The sequence below is a fragment of the Stegodyphus dumicola genome, chromosome 3 (assembly GCF_044657685.1).
Source record: "Stegodyphus dumicola isolate Sdum_Otavi_A_Nest chromosome 3, ASM4465768v1".
NCBI classification, from domain to species: domain Eukaryota; kingdom Metazoa; phylum Arthropoda; class Arachnida; order Araneae; family Eresidae; genus Stegodyphus; species Stegodyphus dumicola.
This window is the reverse complement of record NC_140770.1, coordinates 18,185,708-18,202,080: the sequence shown is the minus strand read 5'-3', so window position 1 is coordinate 18,202,080 and position 16,373 is coordinate 18,185,708. Positions and strand designations below refer to the sequence as shown.

Sequence of the window (16,373 nt, the reverse complement as noted above, 5' to 3'; positions counted from 1 at the left end):
GACACTGCTTGATATTACACATTTCCGGATTGAAAAAAAAAGTAATAGTTGTACAAATTTAAATAAGAGATGGTATTTCTAAGTTGATATTGTACTGTGTAATCTAGACTGTCGGTTTGTTTTATTTGTTGCATATAACTAACAAGAAGAGTGAAACATGGAGAAATATATCTATAAAGTTAATTATTTTTATAAAAGCTATAATATCTGATTAAAAAATAGAGAAACTTGAAAATAATAATTATTTTGTGTTTTAAAAGAGTTCAAGCCCATCTGAATTCACCTTCTTTTTTAAAGATTCCTTTGCTCTTTATATTTATAGTCCTTTCATTTATGGTAAAGAAAATATTTTTGCCCTCAGCTTCTAGCGGAATATCAAAAGCATTGTTTAGTACGTTGATTTCTCGCCTTAGGACTGCATTTCTTGTTTCTTCATGCATCGATACCCGGTCTCCATGGAAATGCATATTTCGTTTCCTGAACAGGAAGAATCTTCACATTCTGGTACACCTAGGTAACACATCGTGAGATGCTGACTTTGAACACACAGTATAATATAAAAGCAATTTTCACTATTTATGACAATAAAGATTCTCTTAACTTCGTTATTTAAAAAAATATGAAAACATATTGCATGTATTTATGCTATGGTATCATTTTACGTTTAAAAATGAAATTCTTCTTTAATTTTTTTTACTTGTATTTAATTGTATTTAATTTTTTACTTGTATTTTACTTAATTTTTTTTTTTACTTTAAGTGTATTTTGCTTTATTAAATTTAAGCAAAAATGATTCGAAATTTGTAATAATTTTAGTCTGATGAGAGGTTTAGACTCACGTATTTCACAGGTGCGACCAAGAAATCCCAAGGGGCATATACACTTGAAGAGGTTATCTTTTGTATCTTCGCACAACCCTCCGTTGAGGCAGGGAAACTCTTCGCAGGTAATCTGAGCTGCAATGGAAAAAGAAGTATATATATATTTGTAATAATAAAATTCCATAGTCAAGAATACACTTAAAATTCTAACTGTATGTTCTTATCATTTTTAATGGCGACGTTCTCTTATTTGAAAGTACGTGGAATTAAATCCACAGCCCCGTAGTCAAGTTCTTTTTCCCGCCTTTCCTACACGTACAGTTATAGAATGTTCTGGAAATATTTCAAGCGAACTGGATTGGCTGACGTCATTTCTTTGAAGCTCCACCTTTCCAGAGGCTATAAAAGGACTCGCAAAAGAATATCGGGGCTTTTTCTTAAATGTCACGATGCAGTAAACTTTATACAGAAAGTTATTAGTAATTCCTTTTATTTACTCCGGATATCTGATTTTGTAATTGCTATTTCTCCTGAATAATAATAAATGGATCCTGTTTTTTTTTTTTTTTTTTTTTTTTTTTTAACTTATCGTCTGATAATTTAAGCTACGACTAAAGCTGGTACATCACATATATATATATATATACATATATTAATTTTCAAAACAGAAACTGAAGCTTGTAGAGTCATTAGGTTAATTGGAAGCAGAAAAGATGAAAAACATGCAACCGCCTTCGCCGGGAATCGAACCACGGACCTCTGGAATACCGGCCTAGCGTACTACCGTTACACCACGAAGGCACGCTAGGGACGTGGGAGAAATATATTATAAGCTTGACAATGAAAACAAAATCTGATGTATACACCACATGACTTTCTTGTACGAAATATTACATTATACGCATTTTATCCCGCATTTCATTTAAACTTATTTCCTCGAATTTCATTAGAGATATATTTCTCATTCAAATAATTCAGTTCTCACTTCGCGGCAAGGCAAAACTGCATAAAACCTCAAAAAATCTTTATTAAAAATTGAAAAATGTATAAAAATAAAAAACACCAAATACAGTTAAAACAATTATAAAAGCAATTTTTGCAATTAAAATTATAGTTTCTAAAGGTAAAAAAGCAGCGGTCAAGATAGCAGATATTTCGGTACACAAGACTGAAAGTTTATTTATGGTTCCACTCCGCAAAAAGACACTGAACATGCAGAAACTGACTTAATTCACTATTCTGCTAAATTTCAAATGTAAACAAATATGGCTGCTACACTAGGGTTAGCCGTGCTTAAGGAAATTTTAAATTGTTGATAATTCTACAACCATTGCATGCAGATTAACTAAAGGCATAAAAATCTTAACTTAAACACAACATAATTGAATCATTTTTAAAGCACAATTTACCAACATATAAGGATAAAAAAAACTGAGTTTACGAAGGCGAGTCACAGAGAGGATATATATATATATATAATTTTGGTGCGACCGATTGCAACCAAAAAAAGGAAGTGCACAGCTACATGCTATAAGAGTCCTTCAGCATTCTGAGGCTACTCGTTTTTGAGTTATGCGAAATATGTACGTACATACGCACGTACATACACACGTATAGACGTCAGAAAAAATTCTCTTCTGAATCCAATTTAAATACTTTTTGCAACCCGTTTAACAGAAAAGAGTCCTTTATTCTGTCCTTACGTACGGATGTCACGCAAAAACATCGATAAATTGCATTCGATAGCATTCAAAATGTGTATTTTCGTTGAAATATGATACCCGAAAATTTTCGCGGTAACAATACTTCCTTTACTTCGTACAAGTAAAAAAAAAAAAAAAAAAAAAAAAAGAGACATACACAGGTTTATCTGTTAAAAATGATGAAAAGGAAATAGAGAATACCAGAACTTCTTTTCGATACTGGAAAGAACCTTTAGTTTAAAAATACGCATTTAAGTCAGTTAAAAGACATTGAATTCTTTTTCCTTTCTGATCTAATTTTATAGGTTTTATTTGGAAAGTATTTCTGAAAATTTATGATTAAAAGATCAGGGCCCTTTACGATGTTAAATGTTAGTGGTAACAGACTAAAGCCATTTTATTTTAAAAATACTTCTAAATGCGTTTATTGTATTTATAGATGATTGTTGAGTTGAATTTGATGGAATTCAGGATGATCCTTTTCTCATATAGAAGTCTGTGCATCTACGCTACTGACTTAACCATGTTGAGGCAAAGCAAAAGAATTTATTACAGAAAAAAAAAATCTCGAAATTTCATGTGTAAAATCTACATTTAAATACAGAGGCTGTTCACACATTTTTTAGACGATGTATATTGTATTCACAAAACTAAATTACATAAAATTCTTGTGTTTTAAATGTTCTATTTGACATCCCTTATTCTGAACTATATTTTCACACAGCAATTTCCAGGATAATGATGGCTTTTGAAGTGGCAGAAGAGATATTCTATCCCATTCCTCCCGAACAGCTTTCCAGAGTCCTGTTAGGGTTTCGGGACAACGTTTGATAATGCAGTTTTTAAAAGTCCGAAAGCACAAAAATCCATAGGTGACACATCGGGAGATTTAGTAGGGATATCAGTGAAGGGTATGGCCTAGATACCAGTTTTTTGTTCCATTTTGTTTAGGAAATTTACAGTGGATTTTGATGTGTGACTGCTAGCTTTGTCCTGATGGAGTCTCACAGATGGATGGCACTGTGGGTAAAGCGATGGCATTTCATTCAGAACAATTGGCGATAATATATGTTCCTGTTAGTATTTGGAGTTAATTTTGACATTTTTTTGCACTCTCTTTATTTTTAACTTGACGTTATAAGAAAAACCAGCAACAATCATGAATCCCTTAGAAAAACGTTCTTTCGGTTCTTTGAACCATGTACTTAAATTTTTTTCTCCTCTTTTATGATAATAAATGGCTCTTTTTTTGGTTACAATCATTTAAATACACCCATGCTTCATCTATTGTGACAATTGTTTTCCATTTTTCTTTGGATAAGTGTTTCTCATATAGAATTCTGCAGCGTGTCCTGCGTAGAGCGATATGCTTTGGAAGAAGACGATGCACATTGCGTTTTTTCTCTTTCTTAAGATTTAAATCAACGTTTATCATTTTGTTTACAGTGGACACCGAGCACTTGAATGATTTTGCAACTGTCCTTTGACTAGGGGGATTTTCTTTTAACATTAAACAACGTACCTTTGCAATAGTCGAAGATGTCCGTTTTTCCCTTGGATACTTGTTTGGAATTTTTGTCCCACTTGAGGCTCCAATTTGACGTTTTTTTTTTCCTTTCTTGTTGATGACATTACCTATCGACGCTTTAGATATCACAAAACCATGACTCTCACATCGTTTTTGGACAACGGAGTATGCATATTTCTCTTCGGAAAGAACATAAATGTAGCCTTCGAAACACTGCTTTGTTAAATTCGCCATTTTGAATAAAAACAAAACTTTCAAGCCACAGACGATAATTTTGACTTTTTAAAACATAGTAAAATTGCAATTACTTCTTTGGCAGCAAACGATTTTTTATTACCGCTTACCAAAATCGTCTAAAAAATGTGCGAACAGCCTCTGTAGAAGAAGTCATTAAATTTTGCTTAAAAAATGATTTAATTGGAAATACTGTTTTTATATCAAATGGATTTATTAATTAAATTTCCTCTGCTGTGTGAATCTGTAACTATAATATAAAATTAACAAGCACATTGTTATGTATTTTGTATTTATTTAGCTATTTTTAGTGGAATTGAAATTAAAACTGTTTTATTTCCCCATGCAATGCTGCGCGCGACGAGTTTTAGGAGGAAGTTGCGACGGAAAAGTAAAAATACAGGAGCACGTGCATTTGACATTTAATAAACAGATATCTCGTAATTGCTTTTGCTTTCCAGAAAAATCGAGAAATAAAAAATTACCAAAATGTTCTCGTGCATGATCAAAAAGCTTATGAAAGCCGGATTAAAACATCTCAGTTCAATTGTTTATTTAGTGCTGTTACTGATTGTAGCGAATTCGCTGTGTGATCGGATTAGTTTTTTTTTTTTGTGTGTTTTGAATTGAGTTCTATTTAACATTTTAGTAGTTTAAAATATAACTACTGTGAGATCTCTGAATACTGTGCGAATATCTCTGAGGAAATTCCAGCATTTTATTTTATTCCTTGGGATAAGAATAAATTTTATTAACTTTTTATCGACTTGTGCATTCAATCTATTACGAACCTGTACGCACAGAACAATATGTTAACTTAATAATATACTGGTTACCAAAAATTAAGGAAAATTCACAAAAATAGTAATAACTCGTCCAAAAATAAAGCCAATCCATATAGAATTTTAATATGTTGTCAAATAAGGTTTGTTGAGCCAAACTGCAGTGTGCAAATCAGTGGCGCTGCAGTCGCAATGCATCATCTTCGAGCAGCGTAAAATTTCATGTTTGAGAGAAAGGCCTGTAAATTTCGCCGTGAGACTGTAGAAATCTGAGATAGCCAATTCATCACAATGACCTCCAGGCATCATTTCCCCGAAGAACTGCGATGGAGAACTACTGAGAGACGACAGTCAGACAGAAGTAACAAAATGGCTTTGATGAGCACTTGTGTGGTTCATAGACTTTGGCAATCAAGAGGTTCAACCAAAGACGCCCAACCGCTATGACGAGCGCGGATGACCGATAATTGCTATTGTGCGCAAAAATGAATAGAACTCATCTCCGACTCAACTCAGATCCTCCCTTGCTGCAGTCACCAGAAGGTTGGTGTCAACGTCAACTGTGTATGGTAGACCTCACGAAGGAGGTCTGTATGCGACCAGCCGTTTGCGTGCCGTCCACATCATGCCATAAAATGGGACGTTTGAGGTGGGCACGTCAACGGCTGATCCACTAGATGGCTGACCAGTGGAGGGTTGTTCTCTTTACGGATGGGTCCAAGGTTAGCCTCCAGAGGGATAGTAGGCCTTAATTGATTTGGGGAGGACATGGAACCAAGAGGCTCAACCAAAGACGCCCAACCGCTATGACGAGCGCTGATGACCGATAATTGTTATTGTGCGCACAAATGAATAGAACTCATCTCCGACTCAACTCAGATCATCCCTTGCTGCAGTCACCAGAAGGTTGGTGTCAACGTGAACTGTGTATGGTAGACCTCACGAAGGAGGTCTGTATGCCAGACGACCAGCCGTTTGCGTGCCGTTCACGTCATGTCATAAAAGGGGACGTTTGAGGTGGGCACGTCAACGGCTGATCCACTAGATGGCTGATCAGTGGAGGGTTGTTCTCTTTACGAATGAGTCCAAGGTTAGCCTCCAGAGGGATAGTAGGCCTTATTTGATTTGGGGAGGACATGGAACCAAGAGGTTCAACCATGTCATAAATGGAGACGTTTGAGGTGGGCACGTCAACGGCTGATGGACGGATGGGACGTCAACGGATGGGACAACTAATCCTCGTGCTCAGAAAACCAGTCCTGGACTATGTGAGCTGTGTGAAGAGGGGCTTTGTCGTCTTGGAAGACACCATCACCATCGGGTAACAACGTTTGTACCATGGGATGAACTTGATCGGCCAAAATGTTCACATAAGTCTTGGCAGTCATGTGCCCTGACACAGTTATCATGGGGCTAGCAGAGAACCACGATATGGCTGCCCAAACCATAACAAAACCACGATATGGCTGCCCAAAACCATAACAGAACCCCCGTCATGTTTCACTCTTGGCAACAAGCATTCTGTATTGATGCATTCTGTATTGGCTTGAGATGGCGTTCTCCAGACGTAAACTCGGCCAGAAGTGGGAAACAATGTGAAAGAAGATTCGTCAGACCATATTACTCGCTTCCATTGCTCTATAGTCCAGGCTTTATGACTTAAACACCACCTTTTCCTGTTACGGGCATTAGCATCACTGATGAGTGGCTTCTCAATTGCAGCACGGCCAGCAATTCCCTATTTATGAAGCTCCCTTCTAATTGTTTTGGTACTCGCAGGGTTCGGTAACACAACATTCATTTCAGCAGTAACTTTTGCAGCTATGGTCTTCTTATTTTTCGTCACAATTGCCCTTAATGATCGTCTCTCACGATCACTCAGGACACAATTTCGTCCGCGCTGTGATTTAGCAGATGATGTTTTTCCGCTTTTCAAATATGCGGAATAAATCTTCGATACAGTACCTCTTGAAAAACTAAACACCTCGGCTACCTTGCTTACGGAAGCACCTACCATACGTGCTCCGACAATTTGCCCACGTTCGAAGTCTGTTAACTCTGACACAATGCAATGACAACCTCACATAACAATACTCCGACAAACAACTGAACTGTTTAGCACATTTACGAAGTTGTATAGGTGGCGTCAGTAGTCAAAAACGCCAGCGCCACCTACGTATTTCATTAAAATCAATCTTTCTTTTCAAACATGCATTTCACAAGGTGTTTCCGTATTTTTGTTCATCCACTGTACTTAGGTGTGGTGATCGATGATAAGTTGAATTTTATAGAGCATTTTAAGTCAATACAACGAAAGATAGAAAAAATTTAAATTATTATAAAAATACTTTAACCTCGATCACTCTCTCTAACAAAAGGGATATTTCCAAAAATGTTATTATGCCAAAAATTCTTTATGGTGTTGGCGCATGGGGTGACCCAGCATGGGAGGCTTAATGGGAAACCGCACATTGAGTTGATCAATGTTAACGAATTTCGCGTACTGCGCATGCTCAATGGGGTACCGCTGGCGTGGGAGAAAATACTGGCGACTAAACATAAGCAACCCTACACAAGCCTGTTCCGTCATGTAGGTCTTAGCGACTGTTTACGATTGCAACAGTCTATTTCATTTACTTACAATAAGTTATTTAACCTTTAATTCAGTAATTTAAACTAGATTGAATCCTTAATTTGTTAAAGTATATGTGAATGGACCGTATGGAAAATACTCGATTGTTTTTATTCCTCAGAAGTATAATCAGCTAATATATCTTGTGATGTTTCCTGTTCTGTAATCCTTTTTAAAAGAAAATTTGGGTAGTAATGAAGTAATGAAGCAGCTTACAACCTGACACGTTTTAAAACCTCGAACTGTTTACGCCCAAGATAACACAATATCAACTATATACCGTATTTATCTTCTTTTAAAATTGCGCCGAATTCTCTTTTGGGCATGCGCAGTAAGCGAAATTCGTTTAACTTTGTTCAACTCAATGTGCGGTTTGCCATTACGCGCACGGGAGCTGATCAAGACAAGGCAGAAATTGGACTCATTGCGTAGGGCCTGGTCACTTGCAATTACAAGATCATTTAGAACAATCTCGACAGAGTTTGCGTGCCTACTGGCTGGTGTACCACTTCTCTCCCTACAATTTAAATTTACTTATGACAAATAAGTAAAAAACAATCTTTGGTACTGTTCCGTTTTGAGGACCGTAAAAAAATTGCAGCGAAAATGCAGGCGCAAAAGCGCCAAATTTAGCAAACGCGCCCATTTAACAGACCGCCAAATGTAGCGTACGCGCTTGGTCCACCAGCGGCCGAGCGGTAAAATCGCTGAACGCTGGTAGTTCGGTCCGAGGTTCGAATCCCGCGAACGGGCTGGTAGCATGGGCGTTTTCGTGGTTTTCCCCATGTGTAACGTGTATACGAGCCAGTTTTCCTTAGAAAGTCCTCCACGAAGGCATCCCTCTCGTTAGGCAGATAGCCCTAGTGTGCTTTGCCGTATTCTCAATACACCAATACCTAGCGTGCGGGCTGATTTCAAACTGCGTAAGTTTAGATAGTTCTATATTTTTTAAGACGCCATTGAAATACTAGTTAAATTTTCAAATCCCTTTTTGATATCCTACGGATAAAACAATTTCGGAATTGCCCATGACGGAAAGTCTGCAATAGAATTTTTTCAAAGGAAAGGCATCATTTATTATAGAAAATTATGTTTGAACAACCAACGAGATGAAATTATGCTTTAGCGATAACTCGGTAACGAAATAGCGATGCAGGAATCCCTTCAGTTATGTTTAGCCTTTTTTTTTTATATAATTATAATAATGATCTGAAATAGTTATTTACTCTTATGCTTCCATTCAGTGATGTTTAGCCTTTTTTATATAAATTATAATAATAAAAAAAGTATTATATGAATTAACTTTTCATCTAAATTAAAACATCAGTCTTAGTTATTTACTATTATACTTCCTTTCTTGCGTTAGGGTTGCCGCAATTATTTTTTTCAGCACTGGCATCAACAATAGTTTGGTGATTTTTTACGGCCCTCAAAACCGAATAGTACCATTTTTGGTTATAAACATTACGTTTTTGCTATCTAATTTTTTTTGTTTTTCGTTTTGGATTTTTAGCTTAAATTGTGTGTTCAAAACGTGGTTTTTTGCATGTGCGAAAACCGCGTTTTTGGAGACATTTTAAACTTAAAGTTTGAAATGTAGACAAAAAATTTAGATAGTAATATGACACCGTAGAGTTTCTCGCCAAAAATATTTGGCGAGAAATTTGTCGCCAAGCGAGGCAAAAAAATTCATTGATGTGTTACAAAATATGAAATCGATAATAAAACAAATTTCAAATTTAAATTACGGCTTCCACGTGCCCATATTCTATGGAAGATTACGTTATTCACATTTGAATGGCTCTAGGTACCGTTGTTTTATCACAATGCGAGAAACATTCCTGCATTCATGCAGATTCTTCATTATCTAATTTTTTAATATATAATACAGGGCGATAATATTTGGTGGCAACAATTTTGAAAAGTGATTCGCCCTTTATAGTTTTTAACGCGAAATATCAGAACGAAATTAATAGTCTTTCAGGGAAAATGGCCGTTTGGACTAAAAATTATAAAATTAAAATTATGAAATTAAATGAAAAAATTATATATTTTATAATATAATAATTGTATTTTCTGATATACAAGCGTATTTTAGTATTTTCTGATATACAAGCGTATTTTAGTATTTTTTGATATACAAGCGTGAGTCATCGGTGAGTCATGTCAGCCCGCGGAACACTCAAGCGGTGGCTCATGCCCAAACCACGGAACAAACAAGTATGACCCACCGGAGGGTCAGGCGGGTGTCAACATGTTTTAAGGATATTATTACACTAGTACTAAGCAAACAGAAACCCGCATGTAAGTACGTTTATTGATCACTTTCTTTGCGGGGCGGGGTTGAGGATGGGTGATAAATACACAATTAAAACGTAAAATATATTTGTAATTATACACTCATGTCCATAAATTAAGGATAATGCAAAATCAGGCAAAAGAAGAGTTAGAAGCAAAACAAATTTGACTTATTTGTAAAGCTTATTTCTTAAACAAAAGGTGAAGAGCAAGAAATGATGCTATATGTTTGATATTATTAAAAAAATTAGCGATTTTTCTCCCTGGAGCAAATTACAAAAAAAAAACCTATTTACAAAAAACCAATATTACATGGTTGGTATGATTGTTAATACATTGTATGTCTCCCAGACGATGCAATACAGTTCGTACAACGCCTAGGCATGCTGAATATCAAGTTATCGATCTGATCTTGTGGGATATTACACCACTCAAAAAGCAATGCTCTCCGAAGTTCCGGTAGACATGTAGGAGGAGGTTGACGGGCTGCAACTCGTCGGCCAAGCATGTCCCACACGTGCTCTACTGGATTCAAGTCCGGTGAGAATGCTGGCCAGTCCATACGGGTGATATCCTACGATTGAAGGCATTCGTTTACGATGTTTGCACGGTGAGAACGGCCGTTGTCATCCATAAACACAAATTGTGCGCCCACGGCGCCCCGAAACAAACGTACATGTTGTTCCAGAATGACGTCCCGATAGATTTGGCTTTTTATGGTTCCAATTTGAACATGCAGGTCAGTTCTGGAACCCAGAATAATTCCACCCCAAACGAGCACTCCTGCACCACCGTAACGGTGTCGTTCAATGATGTTTTCTTGGTGGTAACGGGGACCTGGAGCTCTCCATATGAAAGTCCGGCGAGAATCAGACTGCAAGCTAAACCGGGACTCGTTGGAAAACATTACACAAGCCCACCGTTGCGGTGTCCACAATGCATGCTCTCTACTCCAGGGTAACCGCAGGTGACAGTGAGTTGCAGTAAGTGGAACGCATCTGACAGGTTTACGAGCATATAGACCAATCTGCCCTAAGCGTCTGCACACGGTCTGCCTCGAAATTGTCGTACCAGTGGCTGAAGAGAGCTGACGAGACAGGTCTGAGGCTGTGCTCCGCCAGTTTCTTTTGGCAGTAACTGCCAAATACCTGTCTCCATTTGGCGTTGTAACTCTGGGGCGACCTGTGCTGTAACGTCTACTCACATTACCATCATCTTGGAATCGTTGCCAAAGCCTGGAGATGACACTCTGTGCAATTCCAAGTTCGACTGATACTTCCAGTTGGGTACGCCCACATTCCAGACCTTCGATAATTCTACCACGTAAAAAATCATCCAAATGCGTGCTTTGTGTCATAACTATTCGGTTATTGCACTGAAATGCTTATAAAGCGCCTGCGAACAATTTTAATTCTTTGCCTGTATTCCTTATATATCACTCTCTTACACTCTCGTCATTGTGACGTACCAATGGTGTCATCTGGTTACTTCCTGAAATTTGCACATGATTCTTGAAGATGTGTGTAGTGATTTTACAGGTGATATATTTATTTTAGAGTTCGATTTCCGCGTGACTCCGAATTATCCTTAATTTATGGACATGAGTGTATATATTTATGTAACTGATAGTTTTTATATATGTCCATCAACTGATTTCTTCAATAAAATTCGTCAAATTGTGCTAAAGTTATCGCGCTAATTCTTACGTACGGATAGCAATAACGAGATCGCACAGTGACTATATTATTAATATCTTATATAATTACTTATACAAGTCATGTTATTACATTAATTAATGCACTGGCATGTTGCCAGATTTGTAATCCAAAAATAAAATAATGCAAATAATAAATAAGTACTTCGCTTCAAATTTCTTTCCGATTGATCTGTGTGGGAAACATTGAATGAATGAATGGTTTTCATTCAACTAGTGTAGACAAGGTGGTGATGTATGTCGGAATAAATAAGAATAAAAAATGGCGAACGATGTAAACAAAAAATCTGATGTGTAGTAGATGAATTCCTTGTATGGAACATTAAATTATAAGCCTTTTTTGCTGCATTTCATTTAAACTTATTTCCTCCAATTTCAATAACGATATATTTCTCATTCAATTAATTCTGTTCTCAATTCGCGGTAAGAATACATAAAACCTCAAAATACCTTCATTAAAAATTGAAAAATATAGAAAAACATAAAACACCAAATACAGTTAAAACGATTTTAAAAAAATTACAATTAAAATTGGACTTTCTGCGCAAAAACAACCAATTCGATCAGCAAGCAAGAAAGCAGATTTTTCGGTGCACAAGAATAAAATCGTCAAAGAGGTCCCATTCGTCAAAGAGACACTGAAGGTGCAGAAAGACTTAATTCACTATTCTGCTATATTTAAAATGCAAACAAATATGGCCGCGATGGTAAAAAAATTAGGCTTAACAAAAAATTAGCCGCATTTAAACAACTTTTAAAATTCTTGATAATTCTACAAATATTGCATGGAGATTAACTAAAGGCACAAAAATATTAACCGGAAGATAAGAACAACATAACTCAATCATTTTTAAAGCAAAAAAATGAGTAATTTACCAACATAGAACACTAAAAAGCGAGCTCACTGAGCTGAGTAACAGAGTGGGTATAAATATACATATATTTATAATTGCAATACAATTTTTTAAAATCGAAAACAATCATATCTGATATTTTTGCGCAAGTTGCTGAAAAATATCAGTAAAGATATAAAGTAAGAAATTTAGAATCAATTAAGTCATATGTTTCAAGTTGAAATTTATTACTTATGAATTTCAAAATTGGTTCTAAATTTCTTACTTTATGTCTTTGCTGAGTTCCGAGGCTACTCGTTTTGAGTTATGCGAGATGCATACGTACGTACGTACGTCCGTACAGGCGGTGCGAAAAATTCTCTTTTGAATCCATTTAAATCGGTTTTTCAAATTCTTTCGGAGCAATCTTTATTGTGTCCATACGTACAAATGTCACGCAAAAACATCGTTAAATTGCATTCGATGGTGGTCAGAATGAATATTTTCGCTGAAATATGGTACCCGATATTTTTCGTGATTACAATATTTACTTTACTTGGTACAAGGAAGTGGAAAACGATCCTTTTGGGAATGATAAGTCGACATAGAAATCAACTTACGAATACAATCGTCTTCTTCTTTGATGAATCCAGGCGCACAGATACAACTGTACCCTTTCGGAAAGTTTATGCAGATGTGGTTTTCCTTGCAAGGTTTGGTCAAACATTCGTTAACTCTTATTTCACAGTAGAGACCCGTGAAAGTGGATGGACAGGAACACCACTGGGACGTCTTCCCTGCAAGAGTTTTGAATGCCTTTAAAATTCAACAACCAACTGAATGATGTTTTCGATTTTACGATTATTTCCATCAACCCATTGTGAAACGAGTGAAACCATCATCAAATTAGCTCAGATTTAGAATACCTAAAAATCCCAAACATTTTCCTAAAAAGCTCATATTTTCTTAAATCATGAAATCTTTTCCAAACTTATTCACCTTTAATTTTCACTAGATTGATGGATTTTCGTTCACCGCTTTTTTGGATGGCACAGACTGTGCTTCATCATCGATAAATAGACCTGCATCATCGATATGGGCGTTGTTCATCGATTACGAAATTTTCTAGATAAATGAAATTCAATGAATCTTTAACCGATGTGTTCTACCGTACGTATTATTATTTTAATTCGTACATTATACAATCACTAGATTAATATCTATTTTATAATCATGCATTTTTTCTCCCTAGACAACAATACATACGTATATTAATTTTCATTACTTTTCAGGCCTATTACATTCGCAGTTGTTGTTTTTACTTCCTTGTACGAAGTAAAAAGGAAGTATTGTAATCGCGAAAAGTTTCAGGCAGCATATTTCAACGAAAATATCCATTTTGACCGCTTTCGAACGCAATTTAACGATGTTTTTGGGTGATATCTGTACATAAGGACAGAATAAAAGTTTTTCTCCATAAAAATTATAAAACTGCTCTAAAATGAATTGTGAAGAAAATTTTTCGTGGTTTCTGTACGAACGTATGTAAGTACGTACGTACGTATCTCGCATAACTCAAAAACAAGTAGCCTCAGAACGTTGAAATTTTGTATATAGGACAACTATGACATGTAGATTTGCACCTCGTATTTTGGTTACAATCGGCCGCGCCAAACGTATATAAATATATTTATATACGTATATATCCACTCTGTTACCCGGCTCAGTGATCTCAGTTTCTTTACTCTTATATATTTGTAAATTGTATATTTTTTGCTTTAAAAATGATTGAATTATGTTGTTCTTTTCTTCCGGTTAAGGTTTTTATGCCTTTAGTAAATCTATATGCAATATTTTTAGAATTATCAACAATTTTAAAGTTCTTTAAGTGCCGCTAAGTCTAATAATTTTTCTGATGGCGGCCATTGCTTGTTTACATTTGAAACAGCAGAGTAGTGGATTTGTTGCCAATCTAGAGAAACGTAGCTTCGCAACAAGAAAGATAACGCCTTCATTTATAATTGCGAATTAAATCATACTTAATCCTTTCTGGAATTTTTTCGACGAAATAAGTGTTTAAGATTTACTTCGTAATTTTTAATACAGATATTTTGAGTATTTAAGTATTTTTGTCTTGTCGCGAAGTGAGAACTGAATAAATTGAATGTGAGATACTCAATCGTCTGTGAAAAACTGTTTCTTTTTTGTTTCGTTTGCTTAATTTCTTTTATACATCGTTCTAGCTGTATTATAGTATTGGAATAGAACCTGTGGCAACGATTAGATAGTTCTTTAAATGATATAAATTTTGTGAATTCTGAGTTATAATATAAACGAAATATAATACTGTTAAGTGAATCTAGCGCCAGAGTGTCGCTATTGTAAACAAATAGAGTGAATTTTAAAGAATGCAGTTATTCTATTGGGGTTTATGCGCTGTCGGCGAAGTAGATTTAATTCAATCCAATAAGTTTAAATGAAATGCAAGAAACAATGCGTATAATTTAATATTCCGTACAAGTAAGTAAGTCATGTGGTGTACACATCAGATTTCTTATTAACAGGGAAACGAAACTAAGCATGCCTGTACTTTTAATCATTGTATCAGCAATATGAGCCAGTTTCTATCTATTAAGACTTTTACAAAGGTCTCACGATGATTTAATTCGCATAATGGAAACGATTGACTATATCATAGAGATTTATTCGCATTGCGTTCAGTCTCGTATATAACAAGAAAAGAATTAACCCTTAGTTACACAGGTGGCATACAGAATGCTACAGTTCTTGAAAACCTTTTCGCGAATTCCAAGAAAATCATGTGACTAGCACCTACTCCCAACCTAACCTTTGTCCATTTATTCGTTTCCAGAAAAGGAAGCCGTAAAATGTTGAAGGTCACAGTTTCCCGCGTTTAATTCAGGATTGTTTTCGACAAGTCTCTCGCGACGCACTAAGTGCTACATTTGTGTAACAATGTAAGTATTTGTTTTCACACTTCGTAGTTCGTTTTTTTTTTTTTTTTTTTTAAATTTTTTGCATGATTAGAAAGTAATATTACTGTTCATAATAGTTTAGAATTATTTAATTTGTCAATCTTTCAAATTATTTACTAATATACAAAAACATAACACTTTAGAATTATTTAATTTCTCAATCTTTCAAATTATTTACTAATATACAAGAAATAAGCTGACTTTCTTAAGTTTATTTCAGGTTTTGAAGGAGAAAAAAAAATATAGTTCATCCTGATGATTATGCGAGACTTCTTCAAGTGTTATCAGATGAAGAATTAAGCGAATATAATGAAGTAGAATTCGAACAACTATAATCTGTTCAGACTGTAAAAATTTCACTTGCAAAAATCACATGAAACAAATAGATTATACGTGTATAAATTGTTATAACCAGAAAACTAATAAAGAATATGATATGTCCGAATAAAAAAATATCCGTAACGTAAGTTTGGTTTTCTTTTTTCTTTTCTTGTCAAATCGATTTTATTTCAGAATTTTCATTAAATTGCATATAAGATATTATTTTATACATTATGGAGATCAAATTGATACAATTAGATTTTTACTCGTATTTCATTGCTTAGCATACATGTTATTTATTTAAATATTTTATTTACTAAATAATAATACTAAAAAAGATGCCTTTATAACTGAAATACTAACTGGCGCATTTTATGTGCCAACTGTGTATCTACGTAATTTTCCCCACCTGTGTAACAAAGGGTTAAATACACTCATGTCCATAAATTAAGGATAAATCGGAGTCACGCGGAAATCGAACTCTAAAAAAAATATATCACCTGTAAAATCA

The 16,373-nt window shown here is 35.2% G+C and overlaps 1 protein-coding gene across 1 annotated transcript in view; it reads right to left on the bottom strand.

Moving 5' to 3' along the window:
* Positions 1–256: 256 nt before the first annotated feature.
* Positions 257–16,373, bottom strand: part of LOC146997923 (uncharacterized) — a 62,571-nt gene continuing 46,454 nt past the window's right edge. The window contains exons 4-5 of the mRNA XM_085812309.1: positions 840–956; positions 257–510 (exon numbers count right to left, since the gene is read on the bottom strand). Coding sequence (XP_085668435.1) covers positions 410–510; positions 840–956 — 218 coding nt within the window. The 3' untranslated portion in view covers positions 257–409. The remainder of the gene's footprint in view (positions 511–839; positions 957–16,373) is intronic.